The sequence below is a fragment of the Scyliorhinus canicula genome, chromosome 7, assembly GCF_902713615.1.
Source record: "Scyliorhinus canicula chromosome 7, sScyCan1.1, whole genome shotgun sequence".
NCBI lineage: Eukaryota > Metazoa > Chordata > Chondrichthyes > Carcharhiniformes > Scyliorhinidae > Scyliorhinus > Scyliorhinus canicula.
In genome coordinates, this window is record NC_052152.1 from 100,199,500 (window position 1) to 100,224,751 (window position 25,252).

The window sequence follows — 25,252 nt, forward strand, 5'->3', positions numbered from 1 at the left end:
TATGCACTCCAGGGTCCCTCAGATCTTCAGTACTGTACAGGGTCCTACCATTCCTAGTGTAACTCTTTGCCAAGTTAGAGTTCTCCTAGTGCATTACCCCACACTTTTCCAGGTTGGTTTAGCTCACCAGGCTAAACCGCTGGCTTTTAAAGCAGACCAAGCAGGCCAGCAGCACGGTTCGATTCCCGTACCAGCCTCCCCGGACAGGCGCCGGAATGTGGCGACTAGGGGCTTTTCACAGTAACTTCATTGAAGTCTACTCGTGACAATAAGCGATTTTCATTTCATTTTCATTTCAGGTTGTATTCCACTTGCCGCTGCTCTGCCCATCTGACCAATCTATTGATATCCTCTTACAGTCTATAGCTATCCTCCTCAATGTTTACCAACCTACCAATTTTTGTGTCATTCCCGAACATCTTGACCATACCCCTACACTTAAGTCCAAATCATTAATGTACACCACAACTAGAAAGGGCCCCACCACCAAGCCCTGTGGAACTCCACTGGAAACAGACTTCTAATCACTGAAACATCCCTCTACCATCACCCTCTGCTTCCTTCCTCAGTCAGTTTTGGACCTAATGTGCCACTTTGCCTTTGATCTCATGGACCTTACTTTCTTGCCCTGTCTGCCATGAGGGGCCTTGCTAAAGTCCAGATAGCCCACATTAAATGCATTATCTTCACGTCTTGGTTACCTCCTCAAAAAATGTGATTACATTTGTCAAACCCTTAGCAAAGAGAAAATGCTGGAAAATCTCAGCAGGTCTGACAGCATCTGTAGAGAGAGAAAAGAACTAACGTTTCGAGTCCGATGACTCTTTGTCAAAGCCACATGAAGACACTCAATATCTCTCTCCAGCAGCACTGTCTTACTCTCTCTCAAAGCTGTCCCTGTCCCAGTTTCATTTCATCTTTCGCATCATTCTTACCACCTCACTTCCCTTAGCAAATCCATGCTGACTATCAACTATCCCTGATTAATTTGTGTCTGCAAATACAGATACGTTCTGTCTCTCAATTCTTTTGCATAACTTGCCCACCACCAAGGTTAGATTGACTTGTCTATAATTTACTGATCTATCCCTACCTCCCTTTTTTAATAATGGGACAATGTTAGCAGTCCTCTGGCACCTCCCCTGTGTCTACAGAGGATTTGCAAATTACTGCCAGCTCACTGATATTTCCACCCTTGCCTCCCTCAACAACCTAGGGTACTTCTCTAACACTGCTAACCCTGCTAGTTCTACTACTCTCCATGTTAATTTCCTATTATATTTTGCAGTCCTCCACCCTGATGTCTACTCATTAATCGCCTTTTTCCATTGTGAAAAGCGACACAAAGTATTAATTGAGTTCTGTACCCACATCTTCTGGGTCTACAGAGATTACCTATATAGTCCCTAATTGGCCCTAATCCTTCCTCATTATTCTCTTGCCCTTTACATATTTTTTTTAAACCCTTTGGGCTTTCCTTTATTCCACCTGTCAAAGCTTTTCCATGCACTCTCTTGCCTTTTCTTAATTCCTTTTTAAGTTCTCTTCCCCCCCCCCCCCCCCCCCCCCGCACTTTTTACCCTCCTCTCGTGATTCTGCTGTATTGAGCCCGAAGTATCTGCAATAAACCTCCCTATGTTTTCATAATCCTGACCTTTATGTCCCTTGACATCCAAGGTTCTCTGGTCTTGGTCCCACCCTTTATATTTATGCAAACATATTTGCCCTGTACTCTTGCTATCTCCTCTTTCAAGGCCTCTCACTGCCCTCTCTGACACATTTTTATCTACAAATAGCGCCTATGTGACGTCAGCCGGGCATACGTAGGTTGGCCGGTTCCAACCCGCGCATGCGCGGCTGACGTCGCGACGGCTGACGGCTCAAACTCGCCCATGCGCGGGTGGCCGTCTTCCCCTCCGCTGCCCCGCAAGACGTGGCGGCTTGATCTTGCCTGGCGGCGGAGGGAAAGAGTGCGTCGCTTTGAGACGCCGGCCCGACGATCGGTGGGCACCAATCGCGGGCCAGTCCCCTTCCGAGCACGGCCGTGGTGCTCACTCCCCTCTCCGCCCCCCACAAGCTTCAAACGGGCCTTTGGCACCCATGTTCACGACGGCAGCGACCAGGTGTGGTTGCCGCCCCGGTCGTGAACCGCAGGCCGCTCGGCCCATCCGGGTCGGAGAATCGGCAGTCGCCCTGAAAAACGGCGAGCAGCGATTCTTCCGAGCAGGGGGTGGGAGAATCGCGGGGGGGTGCCATGGGGCCGTGAAATTAGTCGCCCGACTCTCCCGCCCGGCGTGGGGAGCGGAGAATCACGCCCCTTGTCTGTCTTGCCCTTCAGGCTGGCTCCTTGCAGTGAAATATATTCCATTTAACCTTGCTAGATTCGCTTCCTTATCTAGCCTATGTTTCCTCTGCCTTTCAGACTCACTGACGTTTTAACTTCTAATACCATCTCAGCTTCTCTCCCCCGAACTACTTGTCAGGATCCCATCCTTCTGCCAGTTTAGTTTAAATCCGCCCCAAAGGCACGAGTAATCCCCCCTGTGAGGAGGTTGGCACCGTTCCTTTTTTAAAAATAAATTTCGAGTATCCAATTTTTTTTTCCTCCAATTAAGGGCCAATTTAGCATGGTCAAACCACCTACCCTGCACATCTTTTTGGATTGTTGCTGCACAGGTTCCTGAACCCAGCACTGAAGTTGCTCCTGTCAGAAGCACCTCCCCCTGCACAAGATCATCCAGACCACTAGAGTGCCTCGGACTTCCCACAAAGTGCAGGATTTGGAAATGGCAGGACTGAGTTCCCCAGACATAACCAAATAGAATATATTGACGAGAAGAATCATAGTCTTCTCTATATCAGACAATCAGAACCTCTTAACACTATCAAGTGAAGAAATATACTTTTGAAGTTTTAAAATATTAACTACCTAATGTTTTTAAGCTGTACTTACAGTCCAAGCTGATATCAAAATCCAGTTATTTCCTAATTCTTGTGTTTCTCTCTTAAATGTACATAGTCCCTTCTGTTTAAGATGTGTTTTTCTAATTCTTCGCTCCTTGATAACCCTCCCTCAGAGCAGTTTCTCATCAACCAATAAACTTATGTTTTTCCTGTGATGTTTAACACTAGGTGTTGCTGACTGTCTGACCCAGTGTCTCCCTGTTGTACTCTCTCTCATGGTTAACTACTGACAAAATATAAAAATATCACAATTTGATTATTTAATAAAAAGAAAGTTTTTTGAGGTGAAATTTATCTATAGCGCATCACAAAATGTTTAACAGAATCAGAAGGCAAGTTCTTTACATCACACCAGTTTTTATTTTCCATGAACTAGGAAAATATTGCCGAGATTTTAAATTTCATGTAAAAGAAGCAGTGGTATCAGGAAACAAGTTTCCAAAAAGAACTTGAACTATTGTTCAGAGAAAAAAGTTTGCATGCAATGCAAAATCAGCTGCTGATTTGTTTCAAGTCTGTTTTGCACTTGCTGGCGAAGACCAACTTATCCCATCGTCCACCTGTCATCTCCTAAAGCGACATTATCCAGAGATTTATCCGATTCACATGAGCATCATTATATTTCTTGTAAGTGTCAACATGAAGAGTAATATATTATTACCAATTTCAGGAAAAGCACAGAGAATCTTAACATAAACCCTCCTGAACAAACTAAGGAAAAAGGAAAAGGTTTCTTCAGAGCAATAAAAAAGAAAAAGAAGAAGTCGCAAACTGTAAGTTTTTATTGCTTTCAAATTGTATTTATAATGGATTGTGAAGTCAGGGGCGGAGGGGTCATCTATATTCCACTTCACAATACTTTTCTATTGTTTATCTTGTATGTAATAAGCTCCAGATCTGATTGCTGTCTGGTAGCCCACCAAAAGAGGAATGGATAACACAAACGGTCTTCATCCAGGGCCCGCGGCGGAATTGTCTGTCTTATGAATTTCCTTGGAGCTGTTTAACATAATAGTCGAGCACATCAAATTGTAGTGTATAGTCAAAGGTATTTGATTTGTTTGAAAAAACAAATCCAAATGTATGATGGAACTTTTGTGCCAATAGTGCTAGGTGTGGGGCTATTATATTGAATTGTTTTCAGGGGTTCCGTATTTTAAAATTATATGCAGTTCTTAAACATAATGCCTCCAACCATACAACAGAAAAAAAAGGATAATTTAGAGAATTGGGGAGAAGAGGATAAGGCCATGTAAACGTGGCAATAGATGCACACTTTCACATCCAGTAAATTAATAACTTATGAAAAACCTTGTAGGAGCATGTCAGACATAGCGGAACCTATAAATTTGAGCTGGGGGTCCCATACTTTCCAGAATGCATCCGATTTAGAACAGAGTATGCAAGTTAGGAAGTCCATAAGGATACATTCCATAATAATTTCATGCCAATTTTGAATTGAAGGGTTCTTATCTATAATCCAGGAGCAAGGATGTTCTTCTGTGCCGCAAAGGTTAGGTTATTATGCAGCATTTTGTTTTTTAAAGTCAATGATTCTCTATCTGGGAGCCCCAGAATTAGGATAATGGATCAAATAGCTTCTGAAGCTCATTAAGCTCTGAGAACATTCTAAGCACATCAGACCAATATGATTGAGTTTTGACACAGGGCCACAGTATATATAGTCACACTTGACTACCTGGCAATTTAGACGCAACAAGGATTCAATGTGACTCTCCTAGGTTCTATTACAGACTGAAATTTTATTGGCATGTTCCCATCAATTATCCCAGGTCTCCTCATCAGTATAGAATACAAAATCTTTCCCAAGACTACAGTGCTTTAATTGTACTCACATAGGCACTAGAACACACAGTGCCATAAGACTGACACGTCAAGATGCGTAGTGTCTTATTAAGGATAAAGTCTCTTTAAATTGATATTTAAAAAGGAGTGTCTTGGGATATCAAATAGTTTGCATAGCTGCTCAAAAGGTGACAAGAAAGCACCACTGAACATGTCTCCCAGCCTACTAATGCCTGTACCTCTCCAGATATTGAATCCATGACCCATAACACCTGGTGGGAAAGCTGGGTTGCCCTGAAGCGGGAAAGCTGACGGACCATCTTCCATGCTCTAAGAGTATTGATAATTATAAGATTCTCATACTTGGCAGACCCAGTCATGAAATCTCTGTAAAACAACAGGGCTTATAAGGAGTGTACAGACTGGCCTGCTTTAATGTCGAGCCAAATGGGGGAGGGGTCCTCTCTGACTCAATTCCTTATATACCTAAGATGCCAGGCTAATTGATACATTTTAATATTTGGCACCCCTAACTCCGCGCCCCCTCTTCTTTGAACTGGGAAGCTGCAGTTTGGCTAGTTTTAAACAAGTTTTGTACTTATCCCATATAAAAGAACTAAGCATCCATTTAATACCCTAGCAGAAAGCAAGATTGAGAACATCTGGAAAGGGTACAATAACCTAGACAACGTATAGACAACACATAGCCACGCTATCCCACGCACAAAATTGGCAAGAATGACCAAAGGAGCAGGACCCACTTAATAGACGCAATTAACGGGGAAATTATGCCCATACAAACGTATAAAGGAGGGAGTTACCATTATACCCACATAAGTAAAATCCAAAGGGGGCTTCTTGAATTGAAAATTAGGAAAGTGGGGGAGGTCTCCCTCTGAACCCATCCAATGCCACAGCCTCAGACTTTGTAAAATTAGTCTTCTAACCTGAGAAAAGACTAAATCTTGGACACAAACAGCAAAATGTTGTCCGCGTATAGTATGATCTTAGGCTGTTTCCCTCCACTATGTGAACAAAAACCAAAGGGTCCTTTCTGATCGCCTCTGCCAGAGGCCTAAGGCTATTGCAAACAACGTGGGTTCAACGGGCGCCCCGTTCAAGTCCCTTGTTGGAAACAGAAATTATCAGACCTAAACCACCCATAAGCAATGCTGCCATAGGACTTTTATAAAGCACCTGTATCCACTTAACATACTCCCCTCCCAACCCAAACTTCTGCAGCTTATAAGATAAATAATTCCACTCTACCCGGCCAAAAGCTTTCTCTGCATCGCGATTGGGCAGGATAGAGTTGATTAAGATTAATATGTTGCCTAGGTCATTGTACCCTTTACAGATTCTCCTAATCTAACACATCCACTCATTTTTGAAAGACCTGAAGAATATCGATAGTGTCCTAACGTTGTTACATGAATTCCGGCCCTTTATGAACCCAGTCTGATCGGCCTTGATGACCAACAGGAGAGTTTCCTCCAGGCACTCTGCTAACGCTTTAGACAATAACTTCAAATCTACATTCAGGAGCGAAATCAGCCTATCGGATGTGCACTCTTCAGGTTTCTTGCCTGCCTTCAGCATTTCTCGGAGAGTCTGCTGTAGCGGACCTGCTTCAAATGAGTGACCATACAGGCCAATCAGCAGATCTAATAGTAAGCCTTTGAATTCCTTGTTAAACTCACATCTGAAATCGTCAGGCCCTGGGCACTTTCAAGATTGAAACTCCTTCAATGCAAGAACCCCTTCCCCTTTAGAAATAGGTGCATTTAGGTCCAACCTTTGGTTATTTGAGATTGCCGGGAGCTTGAAAAAATGAAAAATGAAATGAAATGAAAATCGCTTATTGTCACAAGTAGGCTTCAAATGAAGTTACTGTGAAAAGCCCCATTCCAGCGCCTGTTCGGGAAGCTGGTACGGGAATTGAACCGTGCTGCTGGCCTGCCTTGGTCTGCTTTAAAAGCCCTGTGCTAAACCAGCTTAAGAGCAGATATAGGTTCCATCAGTGTCACTGCATCCCTAGAGTGGTCTGATTCTATAAATTGGTATTAAAACCCTTAAATGCTTTGTTGATATTTATTTCCCTTGGAATCTAGCACAGAGGGAATAAACCTAGAGTCAGCCTTCTTCCTAGTCAGAAAGGTCAGGTATCTGCTCACTTTGTTCCCAAATTCACATAATTTCAGTTTCGCAGACTTTGAACTTCTCTCAGCCCGCTGAGTCAGCAAGGAGGCTGTTGCAGGGGACGACACGATGCCGCAAAGGTCAGCACTGCTGCCTTACGGCGCCAAGAACCCGCGTTTGAATCCGACCCCGGGTCACTGTCCATGTGAAGTTTGCACATTCTCCCCATGTCTCTGTTGGTCTCAACCCCACAACCCAAAAATGTGCAGGGTAGGCAGATTGATCACACTAAATTGCCCTTTAATTGGAAAATTTAAAAAAAGGAGTCCCAAGTGCAGCACACGTTGCACAAATTTCTTTCGACAACAAGCGGTTAGGTCTCCTACCAGGTGGCATTGTAGCACAGTGGTTAACACTGTTGCTTCACAGCATCAGTGTCCCAGGTTCAGTTTCCGCTTGGGTCACTGTTCAGAGTCTGCACGTCCTCTGAGTGCTCCGGTTTCCTCCCGCAATTCCCGAAAGACGTGTTGTCAGGTGAATTGGACATTCTGAATTCTTCCTCAGTGTACCCGAACAGGTGCCAGAGTGTAATGACTAGGGGATTTTCACAGTAACTTCATTGCAGTGTTAATGTAAGCCTACTTGTGACACTAATAAAGATTATTATTATAATTACCATATTCCCTGTCTGCTTCGGCCAATTTTGTATCTAACCGTGCTGCTGCTTCACCATTTTACGCCTTTTGTTGGTCATGCATGAATTGATTAGCCCTGAGCTTAAACCTTACAAGTTTCCCACAGGATAGAGGGACTTGCATCAGAGAGTGAATTGAATGAATAGAAGAAGTCAAATTCCATCTTAAAATTGCGCTAAAAGAATTATTTCTGATCAGAGATGCATCATATTTCCATGACTTATGTCGGGATGGGATGGGGGCATCCCTCAAACAAAAGTTCTAAAAAAACAGGAGCATGATCGGAATTCACCAAACTGCCTATGGAGCAGGAGGCCACCAAATGCAGGATTGCTTTTTGCATAAAGAAATAGTCAGTTCTAGTACGACATTGGTGAGGAATAGAAAAAAGTGAATTCCTTATCCCAGGATGAAGTGTTCTCCACGCATCTAAATACTCCAGCTCTTCACAAACCGACTCTTGCTCCCTTGCTTATTGGGTGAGGGGGCTTTATGATTAAAGGGAGTTTGTCCATCAAGGGGTTACGGTGACAATTAAAGTCATCACCTAAAATGGAATTAGCTTACGCCAGGTCAGCAAAGTCCATGAAGACTTCAATAACAAGATCAAGGGGGTACTTTGGAGGACTATACACATTAATTATTGAGACAAATTCCACATATAAAAGGTCCTTGACAATCACATATCTAGCCCCCCTTGTCTTTCAAACAGTTTTCAATTTTGAAACCATATTTCTGTTGAGTAACACTGCTACACCCCAACTATTTGTCAAGAATTGGGTGAAGAAAGCCTGCTCAACCAGTTCCACCTCAACTTTAAGTCTTCCTTATCACTTGAATGAGTTTTGTGCAACAAAGCTATGTCAACTTTCTCCTTTTTAAGAAATGTCAAAATCTTTTTCTCTCTTAATAGCATGATGTTTTCTCTGATCATGCCAGGAGTTACTATCATTGCTCAATCAGCTCAAGAAAATGTAGGATAGGGCAGCACGGTGGCACAGTGGTTAGCATTGCTGCCTACGGCGCTGCGGACCCGGGTTCGAATCCCGGCCCTGGGTCACTGTCTGTGTGGAGTTTGCACATTCTCCCTGTGTCTGCGTGGGTTGCGCCCCCACAACCCAAAGATGTGCAGGTTAGGTGGATTGGCCATGCTAAATTGCCCCTTAATTGGAAAAAATAATTGGGTACTCTAAATTTAAAAAAAAAGAAAATGTAGGATAAGATTTTCATGACATGTTTGATCATGCACCAAAACGTAGTTCCCCCATTTCCAATCATGCCAGCTACACCATTGGTACTATGTTACATCTTTTTCTCAGATAAGCGGCCTGCCTGAACTGTTGCAGAATCCAGTTAACAATTCTTTAACCCCAAAACAAAATAAAATACAAAACATTTGCAATTACACTAATTCTGAAGGAACATTCCTCAATAGATGTGAGGACTTGTAGGGCTATCCCTACAACCGTTCCTTCATTATACTCAGGAGACATACTCCTCAAAAAGAGGAGAAAGAATGAGCCGGAATGAGTACCAAATGCCACTCCCACATTTTGACTCCATCTATAAAGACCTAAACCACTCTCCCGCTTCTCAGAAGTAGAGCTACACATACTTATGATGATTAAATTAAAGAGACTATAAAGCATAGGTTACCACCATAAAGTAAGGATAAGAAAAAGAAAAGACAGATATCTACCACGCACCCCCACTACCATACCACTTGCACCGTGCACCCCTTAGCTAGAAGGAGCAAACCGAGGGGCATGTTCCATTCAAAATAAATAAATGTCCCTGAGATTCTTGAGGATAAAATATTCAATCTAGTACTCAACTAGTAACGTATCCCTGCTAGCACGATGAGAGGGTGCTTGCAGATGACCTGCCGCTGTTCGTGTCAGACCAGTTGGAGAGTATGAGGAGAATTATGGGCTTATTAGCGAGGTTCGGGACCTTCTTGGGCTAGAAGTTGAATGTAGGGAAAAAACGAAGTGTTTCCGATAAACGAGGAGGGCCAGGGAGCTAATTTAGGGGTGTTGCCATTTAGGGTAGCCAGGAATAGGTTTAGGTATCTGCAGGTTCAGGTGACAGAGGAGTGGGAAACATTGCACAAATGGAACTGAACAAAATTGGTGGAGGAGGTAAAGGATCACTTTAGGGGATGTGATACTCTACACCTGGCGGGAGGGTCCAAGTGATGAAAATGAATGTCCTGCCAAGGTTCCTATTCATATTCCAGACGCTCCCAATCTTCATTCCGAAGGCCTTTTTCCGGAAGCTGGACGCAGAGTTATGGGCAGGGAAGATACCGAAAGTAAAGACGGCCCTGCTACAGAGGCAGAAAGGGGATTGGTTTGCATTACCGAATCTGTTGCGCTAATTATTGGGCGGTGAATGTGGAGAAAGTGAGGTGGTGGTGGGAAGGAGAGGGGTTAGAATGGATTAAGATGGAAGAGTAGTCCTGTAGTTCCAGTGCCCACAGAACCGCCGCTCCCTCTCTTTTTTTGATCAGGGCATGAATAGCTGTGATAAAATATCCTTGACAGAATTTTCAAGTTTTAGGATTAATATATTGATGCAGTCTTTCTCATCAAAATCGTTCTATCAGAATGAAAATGCAACTTATGAACGATAACTACAGTCAACAGCAAAGAGATGCAGATCCTTTGCCAAACCAACCTTAATTAAAAATAGCGTAGCTCAGAAGGCAGAATCCTAATTTTAAATAAAATATATCAAGAATAGCTATTGGATTATATCTGAAATTCAAATGTGTGTCCCCCACTCCTGAGAACTCATTAAGTTTGATCCTGTGAGTGGCGTGGAAGGGGCCCAGCTAACCATGTACATATGTTCTGACTGTGTTCGAAGCTTGTGGGTTTCTGGGTCTCCTCCTTTGGCACCATATCAGTGATCCGACAAATTGAATTGAAGCCTTGACCCCTCGGGGCCATGTTCGCAATATTGGAGCTGCAGACTTGGGCAGCGGCTGATGTTCTTGCCTTCGCCTCACTGATTGCTTGAAGGTGGGTTCTGATGGGTTGGAGGTCAGCTTCTCCACCCACCCATTCTCGGTATGGCGGGGAACTTTAAGGAGTTTATATCTGAAAAAGTTAAGTACACCCTGAGGGGCGCAAAATGAAGGTTTTGTTTTGTATTTTAAAGAGCTGGTTGGGGTGGGTGGTGGTGCGGTAGGGGGAACTGGGGGGAGTTTAGCTTGGTTTTCGGGGGGGGGGGGGAATTGGGGGAGTTTGTTGTTATGTATAAAATTGAAAAAGCTGAATAAATACTTTTTTAATGTTTGATCCTGAGAATTATGTGATCTCAAATTTCTCAGATACAAATTCTCCTGAAGATATTAAGGTTACAGTGCAGATTCAAAAGAGTTTGCAACAATAGCTTCACAAAGAATTTTTCAAAAGTTACAGGGTGCGATTCTCCGCTCCCCACGCCGGGTGAGAGAATCCCGGAAGGACCGGGCGACTCATTTCACGCCCCCCTGCCGCTCCCCGCGATTCTCCCACCCCCTGCTCCGAAGAATCGACGCTCGCCGTTTTTCACGGCGACCGGCGATTCACCGGCCCAGATGGGCCGAGCGGCCTGCCATTCGCGACCGGTTCACGACAGCGGCAACCACACCTGGTCGCTGCTGTCGTGAACGTGGGCGCCAAAGGCCCGTTTGAAGCTTGTGGGGGGCGGAGAGGGGAGTGAGCACCACGGCCGTGCTCGGGAGGGGACTGGCCCGTGATCGGTGCCCACCGTTTGTCGGGCCGGCGTCTCAAAGCAACGCATTCTTTCCCCTCCGCCGCCCTGCATGATCAAGCCACCACGTCTTGTGGGGCAGCGGAGGGGAAGACGGCCACCGCGCATGCGCGGGTTTGAGCGGTCAGCGGCTGACGTCACATAGGCGCCGCTGTCGCGTCATTTCCGGCGCGCCGCCTTGATGCAAGCGTCAAGGCCCGGCGGCCGAGAATAACGGAGTGTCGCTCCTAGCCCCCTGGGTGGGGGTGAATAAGGTGAGAGGAGCGGCCTCCGAGGCCGTCGTGAAACTCGGCCGAGTTCACCACGGCCTTCCCGATTTTTCCCGGGAGCGGAGAATTCCGCCCACAATCTCTCAAAAACCCACAATCTGACCGAGTCAAATCACTCTATCCTGTCTGCCGTACTGAAGCTTTACAGTCACTGTATTTTCTGCAGTTCTATTAACTCAGGCTGCTTGCAAGCAGTTCTGTAGCCTCCATGGTTCGGATGGATTCAACTGCATTGGCATTCTTCCAAACAAGTTAGTATCTTTAGCCGTCAGCTATTATTTTTTAAAAATTCTTTTCCCAGAGTTACAAAGCCAGAGCTCAAAGTGTGGACAGGAACAAATCCCTAATCCAGCCCCTTGCCTGCTCCAAAAATCAATTCAAATTGAATCCAATTCATGATCCCACAAGAGAGACATACCAGATCCAGGCATCACACCTGACCTCACACTCATCTTAGCCAAAAGGCCGAGAAGCGATAGCCGGCACCTATTGCTAGTTGTTACTGTCTTATCTGAATTGGTCTCAACTTGTTAATTCTTGAGATCTGTTCCCTCATTTCACACACACTTCCCCTCTGAACATAATTTGTTTCAATTTGATAGCAACATCTGGGAAAACAAAATTACTACAGAATCGTATAGTTCAGCAGGTTTTAACAGAAACCACTGGTTTCCCCAATAAATTTTCCTCAGTTTCTCAAGGCATGATGGTAATTTGGTCAAGATAATTTGAATAATAATTTGCATCTGAAAACTAGACTTTCTTACTCATGCCTCAGAGAGAAAAGCAAGGCATTTGTAGCATGAAGTTCCTTTACTGTGCAGTCGAGTAGCTTAAGTGGTTCTGTGTTTCTGTGCTCAGTAGAAATCCTCTCTCTAATATGAACTGAGATTTTGAATGTGCATAAGTTTTATTCCTGAATGCACGCTTAATGTGAAGTAAACAAAAGATCATTTTTTCACACAGTAATTTGTAAGTTTGACATTTTCCTGTCGCTTTAAGTTGATAGAAACCTAATTTCTTTGCTTGAGTTACTGGACTTTCACAAACCTCTGATTTCTAAGTGGAGACAGTGAAGGTGGGGTTCAGATGTTATTTTCATTAGAAATTTGCATTTATAGGCTGTGATTTTGGCCAGGTGGTTTTGCACATTTTGTCTACACCAGTTCTCACCGTTCTTAACCATACGTTGCTACTGATTCATTACACTTTTGTGTTTTTTTGTTGCAGTGGTTAGAATTAGATCTCCTCTTGCTTTTAGAAAAGATTATGCAAAATTTCATATTTGCTTATTCATATGTATCACAAGTTGTCTAGAACATTCAACAAGATAAGCTTGTGACAAAGGCAATGTAATAATTGTGGAGGACTTTAATCTTCATTAAAATTGGGACAATTAAATTGGCTTGGGTGATCTGGAAGATGAGTTTGTAAATTGTTTTCATAACAGTTTCCTGAAGCAGTATGTTGTGAAACTGACTAAGGATTAAGTTATCTTCGATCTATTATTATGTAGTGAATTAAGGTTAATTGGTAATGTCATAGCAAAAGATCCTCTGGGAAATAATTATCATAATGCCTTTGAAATCCACGTTGTTAGGTATTTAGTTGGTTTGATTATTTGCAGCTCTCTTGGCTTGTTTTGTTTTATGGTTGTGTTTGATATGTAAATGTATAAATGTCTCAGTAAAATATTTTTTTTAAAACCCACGCATACACAGGGAGAATGTGCAGACTCCACATAGGCAGTGACCCAAGCCAGGAATTGAATCCGGGTCCCTGGTGCTGTGAAGCAACAGCGCCAATGACTGTGCTACCGTGCTGCCCTTAAGGTGTGGCCCACAGCAGAACGTGATTGCTCCAAAAAATTATCTTTGCCAAAGTAGCTCACAGTACTCTATTTCCTTTTAGCTGACTGATTTGCAGGAAGGATTTTATTGCCCTTGATGGTTTACAAAAACTGGCAGCAAAATGATTTCAGATATCAGAAGGTGCAGAGGAAAACTGACTTGCAAAACGATTAGCAAATAACATAAAGAGTAAAAGGATAATCAAATTCAGAGTCAGACTGATTAAGGACAAAAAAAGAAAATCTTTGTGGGAAAGCAGAGAACATGACTAAGATACTAAGATACCACATGATTACTTTGCATCTGTTTTATTGTGATTCCCAAAACAAAGCTTGTCAATAAGACAGCGGTTAGATTCTATGTCATTTTTGCTTTAAATTGGATCTGACTTCGCATTTGGCTTAGGAATTCTCCACAATTTTTCTTTTCATATTTAGGCTTTCCGCATAGATGGCATGGTTGTTTCCTACTTGAGAAAAACTTAAAAGTTGAATGAGGGTCAATAATTTGACAAAAAAATAACTTGTTTTATTCTCTGAGCAGAGTGAAACCATCAGGGTTATGTCAGTGCCTTTTCTCTTCTGGTCGTGTCCACATCTTGAGCAATGTGCAGAGTGATATATATAGAACAACTACTTCAGTTTGCTTGCTTTTGCAAAGCAAAGGATGCTTCAGTGCTCCAAGCAAGCTTGAATATGCATCTCTTGAGAGTTCTAGTCATTTTTTTTTTTGCACAGTGTAGCATATTCTGATTGGTTAGTGAATGACGAGAAATATATTGTCTACCTTGGATGTGGCGTTTCTCATTCAGAAAATTCAAAATTTCTGTCCAACTTTTCAAAAATACAGATCCACTTTAGTTTGTGTCGGGTCACTTATGCTTAAGGTTTCAGTATTATTATAGCCAGTCAAAAAAAGAGATGCGGTTTTAGTTAAGTTACTTCACTCATTGGATTGAGGACAGTCACCTGGTCAAATTGATGTCACAAAAAGACAGTGTCCTTATTAAATTTAGAATAGATACATCTATGATTGGTAATTTAACATTGTCACTGCAAATGTTTTTGGCTGTTTCCTTTTCGGTGATTATTTTAAAAGAATCAAAACTGTACACTCAAAATGAAAACATAGGAATATAGTTGTAGTATTGTAATACCTATGCACTTGGTATACTTGTATCTTATATTACAGACTGAAAACAGCGATGGAGACAATCCGAGTATCAGAAAATCCCTCTTTCCTCTTTTTAGTACAAAGAATCATTTAAAACATATCTCTTCCTCAAAGGAACTGCCTGTAGTCAATCTTCCCATGGTATTCATTTTAAAATACTGTATTCCTAACACACAACTATAATGCTTCCATGTTAGAGCATGTACATACTGAGTATAAATTTCTTGAAAATGGGTTTCAGCTTGGCTCTTCCTTTCTATCCTCAACTAATGTTGGGAATGCGTTCAGGAACTTAACTTTGATCATAACTATATATTCTCAATTTTGTGTCTGGGCAAAAAGGAGGTCTCTTTTTCTTACTGCTATTGAACTAACAGCATGTTCAAAAATCAGGAAGTTTCAAATTTGGAAAGCAGCAAAAAGGTATAGCGGCATGCAATCGGGAAATGCTGAATTATGCACATAATCAAGCTATGGTGCTTTTTAGAGGAGAAAAAACATTTAAAGCATATAGTTTAAGGCCATTTTGGAGGTACCTCTAAAATTGTTAGCCAACCACATAGACGGAACACTGTCCTGATAAAATAGAACTTCAGACTATACATAGAAAACAACTTGCTCTCTATGGTTAGTCAAGAGTTTCAGGTGGAATTCAAGCACATGGATGTGAAGGCACCAGAGAAAATGCAGAAATAATTTTGGGGAATGGTCCCAGGGTTGAGGAACTTCAATTATATGAATAGATTGTAGAAGGTGCAGCTGTTCTCAGAGAAGAGGAGGTTGAAAGAAAATTTGCTGAAGGTATTCAAACTGATGAGGGTCTGGACAGAGTAGATAAGAAAAAGCTGTTTCCATTTGTTGAAGGATCAAGAATCAGAGGGCACTGATTTTCATGATTGGTAAAAGAAGCAATGGTGCCATGAGAACTTTTTTAGGTAACTAGTGGTTAGGATCTGGAATGCACTGGCTGAGAGTGTGGTAGAGGAAGATTCCATCATGACTTTCAAAAGGGGATTGGATAATTTTCTGAAACCTAAGTGAGTTACTCTTGCAGAGGGTCCATACAGATACGACCAGCCGAATGGCCTCGTGAGCTGAAACCATTCTGATTCCATTGCTGCAGACTTGCGCTGCTGATGATCTTTTCCTCATGTAAGAGTTCATTCATAGCAATACCACGGAGTTTCTTGAAAGGTTTTATTTATTTCTTGCAGTAGCGTAGTTTTTGTGCAGTTACAGTTCATGCTATATTGTGATTGAGCAATTATGGCAGATGAATCTACAGTGTTTACCAGATTTGTATTTCTGATCTGGATCTAATAGAATTGGAACAGAAATTATGCATTGTTTGTGTCAAAAGTACAGGGCGATTACCGAGTGGTTTAATTGGCTCCTGAACACCTGCAGCAAAATGAGACAAAACTGCCTTATTTTCTAATCACTTATCCATAGCAACAACTCACATTTCGGCCCCTTGCAAGAATAGAGGCATACCTTTATGGCATGTAATTCCTTAGAATGTGTGATTATTGAATGCAACTTTTCCCCAAAAAGTTGTTAGTATTATTAATCTTTGCATAAATGTTTCTGACAACTGTTCAGATTTTAATTGTGTACCTACTCCTCTGATGGGCACCATATAGATGAAGGCAATTTTTGAGGCAAAGCTACGTAATCTGTTATTTTGGCATATCATCTTGACTACAATCTATGTATATCTGTTATATTACCCAGACTTCCACTGTCTGCAGGTTGTGATCAAGCCAAATACTAAAGAATGCATGTCCTTACTGAAACTGAAATCGGAGGGCAATGAATTATTTGGTTTCAGTTTACTTTGCTAAGTACATCTTTTGATTTTAGATGCCTAGTAGTGATGGCCATGATCGCCTGGCATTACAAAAGGCCATACAATCCAGCCAAAACAGAGGGAGAGACTGGCCTCTAGACAAAATGGCAGATGTTCAGCCTCAGGTATTTTATTTACATAATGTACCTTGTAATTCTGGGATCTGAAAAACTTTGCAATCATTCATTTCAATTAAAATATATTCAGTTGAAAGTTCTAAAGTTTGGACAGTTTTTCTACCTAGTACCCTTTTTAATTTTTTCACCTTTAGTAACTCACCTACACACACACCTAAAATGTGTCTATCTATTCAGATTGCTTACACTCCTCCTCGCAATAACCACATTCGCTTTTATGTATCGGTCCATCTGATCATTTTATGTGTATAATTGTATATGTATATAATTATTTATATTATATGTAATATATGTGTGTGGGTTTCAAGGGAACAATGAATCACATCCGCCCCATTTGTAGCCACTGCTTTGTTACCTATCCTTCAGCTAACTTCCAATCCATACTGCCACATTCTTTAATGCTGTCTCATGTGTGACACTTGTATCAGTTGTCGTTTGAAAATCTTGATGCACAGCATGCTCTGCAATTTTCCATCAATAGTCTGTTATTCTTTTAAAGAACTCTGTTAAGTTTATTAGATATGACCTACCTTTTACAATTCTTGCTGGCAGAGTGTCTACTTCCTCTTCCAGGGGCTGGTTTAGCTCACAAGGCTAAATCGCTGGCTTTTAAAGCAGACAAAGCAGGCCAGCAGCACGGTTCGATTCCCGTACCAGCCTCCCCGGACAGGCGCCGGAATGTGGCGACTAGGGGCTTTTCACAGTAACTTCATTGAAGCCTACTCGTGACAATAAGCGATTTTCATTTTTTCATTTTCTTTGACTGCCTTCAGCATTTTGTGATGGCTACCATCAGGATCGTGTGGCTCTTCCCGTTTTAATATCTACCAAGATTTTAAATTTTACTTAACTGATTTTTTTCAACCCCTTCATTTGCACATTTTCAGTTCCACTTCTGTGACAGCTGAGGTTTGGGGTGGAATGTTCTCATTTTTTGACAGTCAGCTAAAGCGGGCAAAGCAGAGGGAGACCTGCTGGCTCCACTGCCGGCTTTTCCCGCCATATGTTTTGACACTTGGGCAAAAAGAATCCAGGAGCTGTGTCCCATGATATCACACTGGCGGGCGGGCCCTGAATGAGCCTACCCCACCAGCAACCTCTGCTTTCAGGGGCACCCCAATGTAAAATACAATAAGGAAAAAAGATAGACCCCAGCAGAAACAGAATGCCAGGGTACGGCCCTGGCATGATCATCTCCTCCCTGGGGCCCACCGGCCCACCTTCAGGATCGTCCAGTCCCGCCAAAGTCGATGAACCTTTGACTGGCCACTGGATCTCCCTGGCGGGTTCAGCTATACAGGCCTGGAAAATCCCTGCAGTAGCGTTGATTCAACATCTGTCCTGTATACATCTTCCGTGAGATTACCTTTTCTTTCTCTAAATCAATCTTTCTTACTATTCATTCGTTTTAAGTGTTTAGAAAATCTGTTACTTTCCTTTTAAGTTTATCTGTTCCTCTCTCTTAGCCTTTCTAAACTTTCATTTTCTTCAGCTTGCTATACTTTGTTTGATTTTTTTTTGTAATATTTTATCCTTTGTAGTACAGACATTCATGTAAATATTTGCTCCATTCTTCAAATGTGGCTGTGTAAATTGTGTTTTTTCTATTATGCAGAAGAATTTCAAACCAAAGAAAAAACGTTGTTACTGGCTTTACTAATCTTAAAAAGAAGTTATTTTTATGTTCTGCAGAAACACCCTTTGAAATCGCTGCGAAAGTTTCTGCAGCTCCCGACTTCATTCAGTCACTCTACTTCCTCAGACGTGCGATTTCAACATTTGCCAAACCAACCAATCAAATCTTCTCATGGTGAGGGTCAGACTCATAACAGCAATGTACGGCAAGATTCCCAGGCAAAACTCAGATCAAATTTTCAACTACCTGGGCAAATGGAGCCTATCTGGCATGTGCTGCCGAGTGGCAGGACTGGAATTGATGGAAATATGACCTCTGACCAGATGATTTCCAAATCAAGTCAAAATGGTCATTCTCTACATTTAACTAGAACAGCACGTTCCAGAATGCCAAATCTAAACGATTTAAAGGAAACAGCACTGTAGTCGTATTTCAAACCACCATTCTAAAAATGAAGAGGCTCCAATTTCATATTAATAGCCAGGTCCCTTTAATAAGCATTAACAATGTAATGTGAGCAATTAAACTAATCTTAACAATTATGCCAGTGTTGCAATATGCAGAATTATTTTAAATTGTTTGAAAAGTTTTGCCAAACAGCACCAAGCAGCTGTGTAACAAGGCAAGCATCTTAAATGATTTCTCAAAAAGCTCACAATTCACATCGTGTTGGGATTATTCTGTAGTAGTTAACCAGTTTGTAGTTATAACAAATAATATATTTGTATATTGCTGAGGAGAGCTGGAGTTTGTCCTGAGATCCATGTTTTCATAGAGCACAATGTTACAATGTACTTAATGCACAGTGTACTCACAAGCTGCTGATGCTTTTTAGCATTTCGTAAACTTTCTTCCTCATAGCTATTGTAACTTGCATTATATTTAGGCAAATGAATAGTGGTATTTAAGCGAATATACCTGTACTGGTAATTATATTTGGTGTGGTCAGTAGCTTGTCGGAGTTTGATAAAAGGATTTTATTTTTGGTATGTAATATAGAACCTGTACAAAGTACTTTCTGAAAATGATATGTAAGAATAACACAAATTACAAATTGTTACAGGATTGTAACCTGTCATTAGCTGAAAATGTAAACCTCAAGTGGTTCATCAATGCAAGATGTAGTGTTGGAACGCGATTGGGTCTGTTATTTTGCAGTGTATGCAACTAAGATTATATAATTTTACCTCTTTTGTATAATGGTGGAAACTAGGCTTCAATCAAATCATATGGCTTGAATCAGGTGAATTGAACTGTATGGATATTGAATTTTAGTTTACTATGTGTTACGGTCGGTAGAGAACTGCATATATATTGTATAGAGAATAAAGATTCTAATGCACTTGAGACTCAAATTATATAAATGGCAAAAGTACAGCTGGAATCAATTTTGCAGCACCCAGATCTTCTAGCAGATAATTATTTTTTGTAATATCATTGCACTTTGAAAGAAGTTGATTTCTGTCTTTATTTCTGTTTTGTATCATTAATTCTGGCCTCTTGAGTTCTTCTATTTCACTGTACTAGATCTGCTTTATCACCACCCTCCCTTCAATAATTTTATGCTTGATTATATATCGATGCATTTGTATATATTTTGTTTCCTCAGGAGGATATATTGATACTGTAGTTGTACATATTGGTACACGAGTACTGCTTGAGTATCCAGGTGCTTCACTGATGGTGACAGTGGGCAATGTTGGCTGACTATGTACCAGCAAGCAAACTAGGATTGCCATTAGTTTGGTCATTTTTACTGTGATATCTGGAGTCTAAAATGTGAAATTTCCATCTTCCCTCCGGATCAATCTGTTCCTGCTTCATTAGGAGTTTCCTATGAGATTGGCGAGCAGGGGATCTTGCATAGGTTTCTCAAAAGGGTTCTAGACTGGTAGTTTTTCAAGTTTGTGAGGGTGCTGAATATCACGTGCTCCCACCATTGTGTCCTTCAAATGACTGATGTGTGTGACTGGCATAAATGCGGCACTTCATCAAAGCAGGAGAATGCCATCTGCTTGAAGTTAGTAACAGATATAATTATCAAACCCAGCAGGCAGAAGAAATGAGTCACCACCCTCAGAATTTGCCTTATGTGGCAGGAAAATTACATCACATCAAAATTGTACTTTGGCTGGATTATTCATTGTGCTTATATTTTACCTTGTAGGTTGTGTCCCCCATGTGTTAGAACATATAAGTTATTTTCATGTAATTTTGCATTTCCAGCATCTAACACCTAGATCTTTTGCCCGTGCCTTATCTTGTGCCTGCTATTTTTCATTGTTGACCTCTTGTGCAGTGATCCCATAAGCAAAAGTATATATATTTTTAAGAGAAAACAATGGGCAAAAGAGAAATTACAGGTTTGTGCAGCGTTTTGGTTTAGCTCTGATCTTGCAAATGGAAAAGAGAACACCACTGAGCACCTTATGCAGATCGGTAACTCCTATCTCATGCAAACATTCTAGCAGAAATGACCAAAGTCATGTTTTGTGATTTTCGTAAGGGAGTTAAGTTCAGATGCTAAGCAGAATCTAAGGATTTGCTTTTCACTTTAAATTGTCCATTTTGAAATACCCTGTTGCCTTGTTTAATTGCCAACATAGAAACAACCAACAAAGCTGTACATGTCATGTTTTTTTCTTTTGGGCACCTATTTTTCCCTTGTATGTTCAATTTAGTTGAATGGCAGGAATGATGTGTGATAAATTACACTTATTCATCGAATGTTCAAATGGCATTTGCAGCAGTACAGTAACCAATCATTTGTGAGCTTATGACTAGTTTGATTCTCATTTTGCAGGTATAATCCTTTTTATATATCTTCATCATAACTGTCATCTTCTATAAAATATGCCAAACATTTTGGTTTTCCAATAATGCATGAAGCCAGCTATTTAAAGAAAAATTATTGTGATTTTGATGACACTCATCTCAGAAATTTTATGATGCTGTTTTCTTAAAGAATATATATATTTGTATATTAACCTGATCAAAATCAAGTTTTCACCTTTATAGAAGAAGCAAGAATGCAGCATTTGTACTTGGTATGTTATTAAGGTTTCTATCAGACTAAAAGTAATGGTGACAATGTTGTGGAGAGGATCATGAATCTGAGTTTGCTGCCCTCCTGTTAGGAACAGGTTCTATTGTTTTGTAATAAGCTCTTCAAGATTATACTGAAGATTATATACTTTCTGTACTTTCTCATTGGTAAGAAGTGATGCATCAGCAGCAACTAAAATTATATATCAAACTTCAAGCAAATATCATGAAAATATGGACTCTGTTGATAAATAGATATCATCAGAACCATATGTGTATCTGTTAAATAAATAGTAAAAGATGATGTTCCAGCTAAATAACAAATGGGCTTTGTATGAGAGATTTGACCTGTAATTTCATCCTGATCCTTACCATTTCACATTAATTATTTCATAACATCAAACTCATTTAAGAACTTGATCTTCAAGTTGTAATCTCAAAATAAAGACAATGGTAGATATTTAAGCAAGCTTTAAGTGAGTTCAGTTTTTAAAGGTTTGTGTATGGGTCCCAAGTGTTCCATTAGCACAAGACACTAAATTTGTGGCATGCAGAGACTTCCTGCAAAAAGCATGTTTAACCAATGACTACACAATATTTTTCCATGAAAATAGTGCCTTGTTCGTTTGCAGTTAAATTTGCACTATATAGCGAGATTTCTTTCAATGGTACCTTGCCTGATTTCTTTTGAGAGATTTCCGCAACTCCTGTATCAACACCTTTTCCAGGCACGACTGTTTTGTGAATCTGGTTTGTGTTTGCCGTTGAAGAAATTGAAGTTTTCTCGTCTGGTGTACCAATACTTCACAATTTTGCTACATATTTATGTTCCTTCCTGCTACTGTCTCATATTGTTCTTCCAAGATTATTAAATGATCTGGCTAGTTACACTGCCTAGATTTCCCATTGAATTTACTTTTCACAGTGTTCTGCATCATGTGTTCAAAATGACGCAGACTTAAGTAATTATTTAAGGAACATAAATATTAAAGAAATTGATGAACGTGATCTCTTTAAAGAGTTGGGATATTCAGTCCAGAGGAACATTATAATATTATCTTCAATAAACAGGTATTGAGTTACTTTTGCCATTGATGGGAAGTTTCTATTCCTTGTGAACAAGCATTCACTCAAATTCCGATTTTGAAATGTGCTTACTAGTGTTATGAAAAGTATCAGTTATTTGATTTGTAATATTGGTGTTTTTCAAATGTCATTGCACACAACGCTCAGATGGTCAGTTTCAGTATTAGAGATCAGTTATCAATTTCAGTAGCTCCAACAGCTAAAATGTAAAACTGGCATTAATTTTGAAACCGGCTGCTCTTATATTCTGCAAAATGTTTTAAGTTTCAAATTTTACTATTGCTGTTACCTTCAGTATTACATTTTTTTTTTACATCTGCACATTTTCTCTCATTAAATTTTATGGAAAGGTCAGCTTTCAGAGTTAAAACTTACAGAAAAAAGAGTTGTTGCACAAAACAACTAAAATGCTAAGATTTTTATGCCACATTTTTAAAACCACCTTTATACAATGGTTACTGATGTAGTGTGAACCCAGGGTCAAAATAATTCAGCAGAATATAAACCAGCAGGTGTAATTAGTGCTTATGTATATATTTGTCTAAAAAGTTGTATTTCATGCATGCAGATCTAAATACTTCACAGGTTTGTATGAGTGTAAAACAGATGTATTCTCTATTAGTTCTTAATACATATCTATTGGGGTTAGAAATTGCTATTGGGGAGCTTATAATATTAATAGGTGTAACCTAATTGCTATTAAATATAGTTTTGTTAGGATAATATCCCAGATGTACAAAAACATGGAAACAAAAGTTGACTTGAGAGTATATATGTAATTCTCAGAAGTGTTTTATGCCTATAATCACAATTCAAATTAAATTTTAGGCTTTTTTTTAAAGAAGTGCGCACCTGTTTTTAAGTATTTCTCGTTTTCTGCAATTCTTTGGCAGCGTTTGTGTTTTGTCACATAATTGTATTTATGGTTTGTTTTCTTTAAACTATTGCAGTTTCCCCTTTTTTAATAATTGCAAGGTATAAAACATTTGTAAATTGTTTATATAACATTTATATGTTTGTATATTCAACTTTTATGGTGTGTTTTCCATCTGTATGTACAGCTATTTTGTAAATTTTAATCATACTGTTTGAGTTGTCACTGAATATTGGCATGAAATTGGTTAATTTTTACTAAGCACAATGTATTTTTGAATGGATCTTGTAAACACGTCTTTATAAAAATGCAATTTTTTTTGCACTAAAATGTCGAGCATTTGTGATTTTGTTAGTATTTAGGTTTAATCATGCATTGGGTGAAATAATCTAATCACACTTGGTTGTGGGAAACGTAAACAGGTTCTAGTTTATGGACAAAATAATATTCTCCAAGGGCATATATAGGATTGATATAGATCCGACATAATTGGGTTTTTTTCTTTAAAGTATTAAATCTTACTATCTAACTGGTTGAGGTTAAAATTGGAAAATATTGTATTGCACCTTAGCAAATATTGAACAAGTATACACTTGTTGAATTATATTTAATTATTAGTTCTGTTTGACATTAAGCTTCTGTTTCTATTTGGCTGGAACAATGTAAATCAGAACAAAGCAGGTATTCTGCTGCATTGTCTATGTAATTCTTCAACTCTATATTAGAGACAAAAAGCAGGATTGAGGACAGATGGGAGTCCGTTACAATAAAAAAAAATTAAAACACTGGAAATACTCAGCAGGTCAGGCAACATCTGAGGATGATAAACGGTCATCTCAACCTGCTGAGTCGGCACCTGACAAATTAACTGGCCTGCACTCTCTACAAATTATACCCGAGTATTCAGTATTGCCAGTATTTGCAGTTTTTTGACATCAGTGAAATGTGTCTGGGTAATTAGTGCAATAGTTGGCATAGTGGCTCTTTACCTGTACAATCTGGGTTCAAGTTCAGCTCAGATAGAGGAATAATCAGCTTTTAGTGCGCATGAATGGGGATTTCAGGGCAGGCAATTGCATAGTGGTTTTGTTATGGGACTAGTCTTCCTGAGAGCCAGGATAATGCTCTGGGGACACAGGTTCGAATCCCACCATGGCACATGGTAAAATTTGAATTCCGTAAAAATCTGGAATTAAAAGTCGAATGGTGGGCAGCGCGGTGGCGCTGTGGTTAGCACTGCTGCTTCACTCCACTGAGGACCCAGATTCAATCCCGGTCCCGGGTCACAGTCCATGTGGAGTTTACACATTCTCCCTGTGCCTGCGTAGGTCTCATCCCCGCAACCCAAAGATGTGCAGAGTAAGTGGTTTGGCCAGACTAAATTGCCCCTTAATTGGGGGAAAAAAATGTGGTACTTTAAATTTTAACAAAAGTCTAATGGTGACTGAATCGATTGTTGTAAAAACCCATCTGGTTCACTAAAGCCATTTAGGGAAGGAAATCTGTCATCTGGCCTATTTGTGATTCCAGATCTGGCACAATGTGGTTGACTCTTAACTGTCCTCAGAGTTGGGCCAGGCAACATACATACTTTTTAAATTTCAGGTGCCAGGTGGTAAATTAGTTGGGAAAGATGAGCACGAGGGCAGCAGGGTGGCGCAGTGGTTAGCATTGCTGTCTCACAGCGCCGAAGTCCCAGGTTCGATCCCGGCTCTGGGTCGCTGTCGTTGTGGAGTTCGCACATTCTCCCCGTGTTTGCGTGGGTTTCGCCCCCACAACCCAAAGATGTGCAGGGTCGGTGGATTGGCCACGCTAAATTGCCCATTAATTGAAAAAAATTAATTGGGTACTCTAAAAATGTTTTAAAAAGGAAAGATGAGCACAGGTACAAGATGAAAAGATTACCCTGGGTTAACTTTGAGAGCCATAAAGATAGAGTGGTGGGGACTGGGTCCCAAAAACTTGGA

General features: G+C 40.5%; 1 protein-coding gene across 2 annotated transcripts in view; it reads left to right on the top strand.

Moving 5' to 3' along the window:
• The window catches only part of cdkl5 (cyclin-dependent kinase-like 5), a 285,976-nt gene extending 262,361 nt beyond the window's left edge, over positions 1-23,615 (top strand). Inside the window, exons 16-19 of one of the 2 annotated variants that reach the window (XM_038802545.1) lie at positions 3,635-3,737; positions 14,677-14,799; positions 16,522-16,632; positions 18,337-23,615. In XM_038802545.1, the coding sequence (XP_038658473.1) occupies positions 3,635-3,737; positions 14,677-14,799; positions 16,522-16,632; positions 18,337-18,705 (706 nt within the window). In that variant the 3' untranslated portion in view covers positions 18,706-23,615. The remainder of the gene's footprint in view (positions 1-3,634; positions 3,738-14,676; positions 14,800-16,521; positions 16,633-18,336) is intronic. The other variant, XM_038802546.1, reaches the window with a different exon arrangement.
• Positions 23,616-25,252: the final 1,637 nt, after the last annotated feature.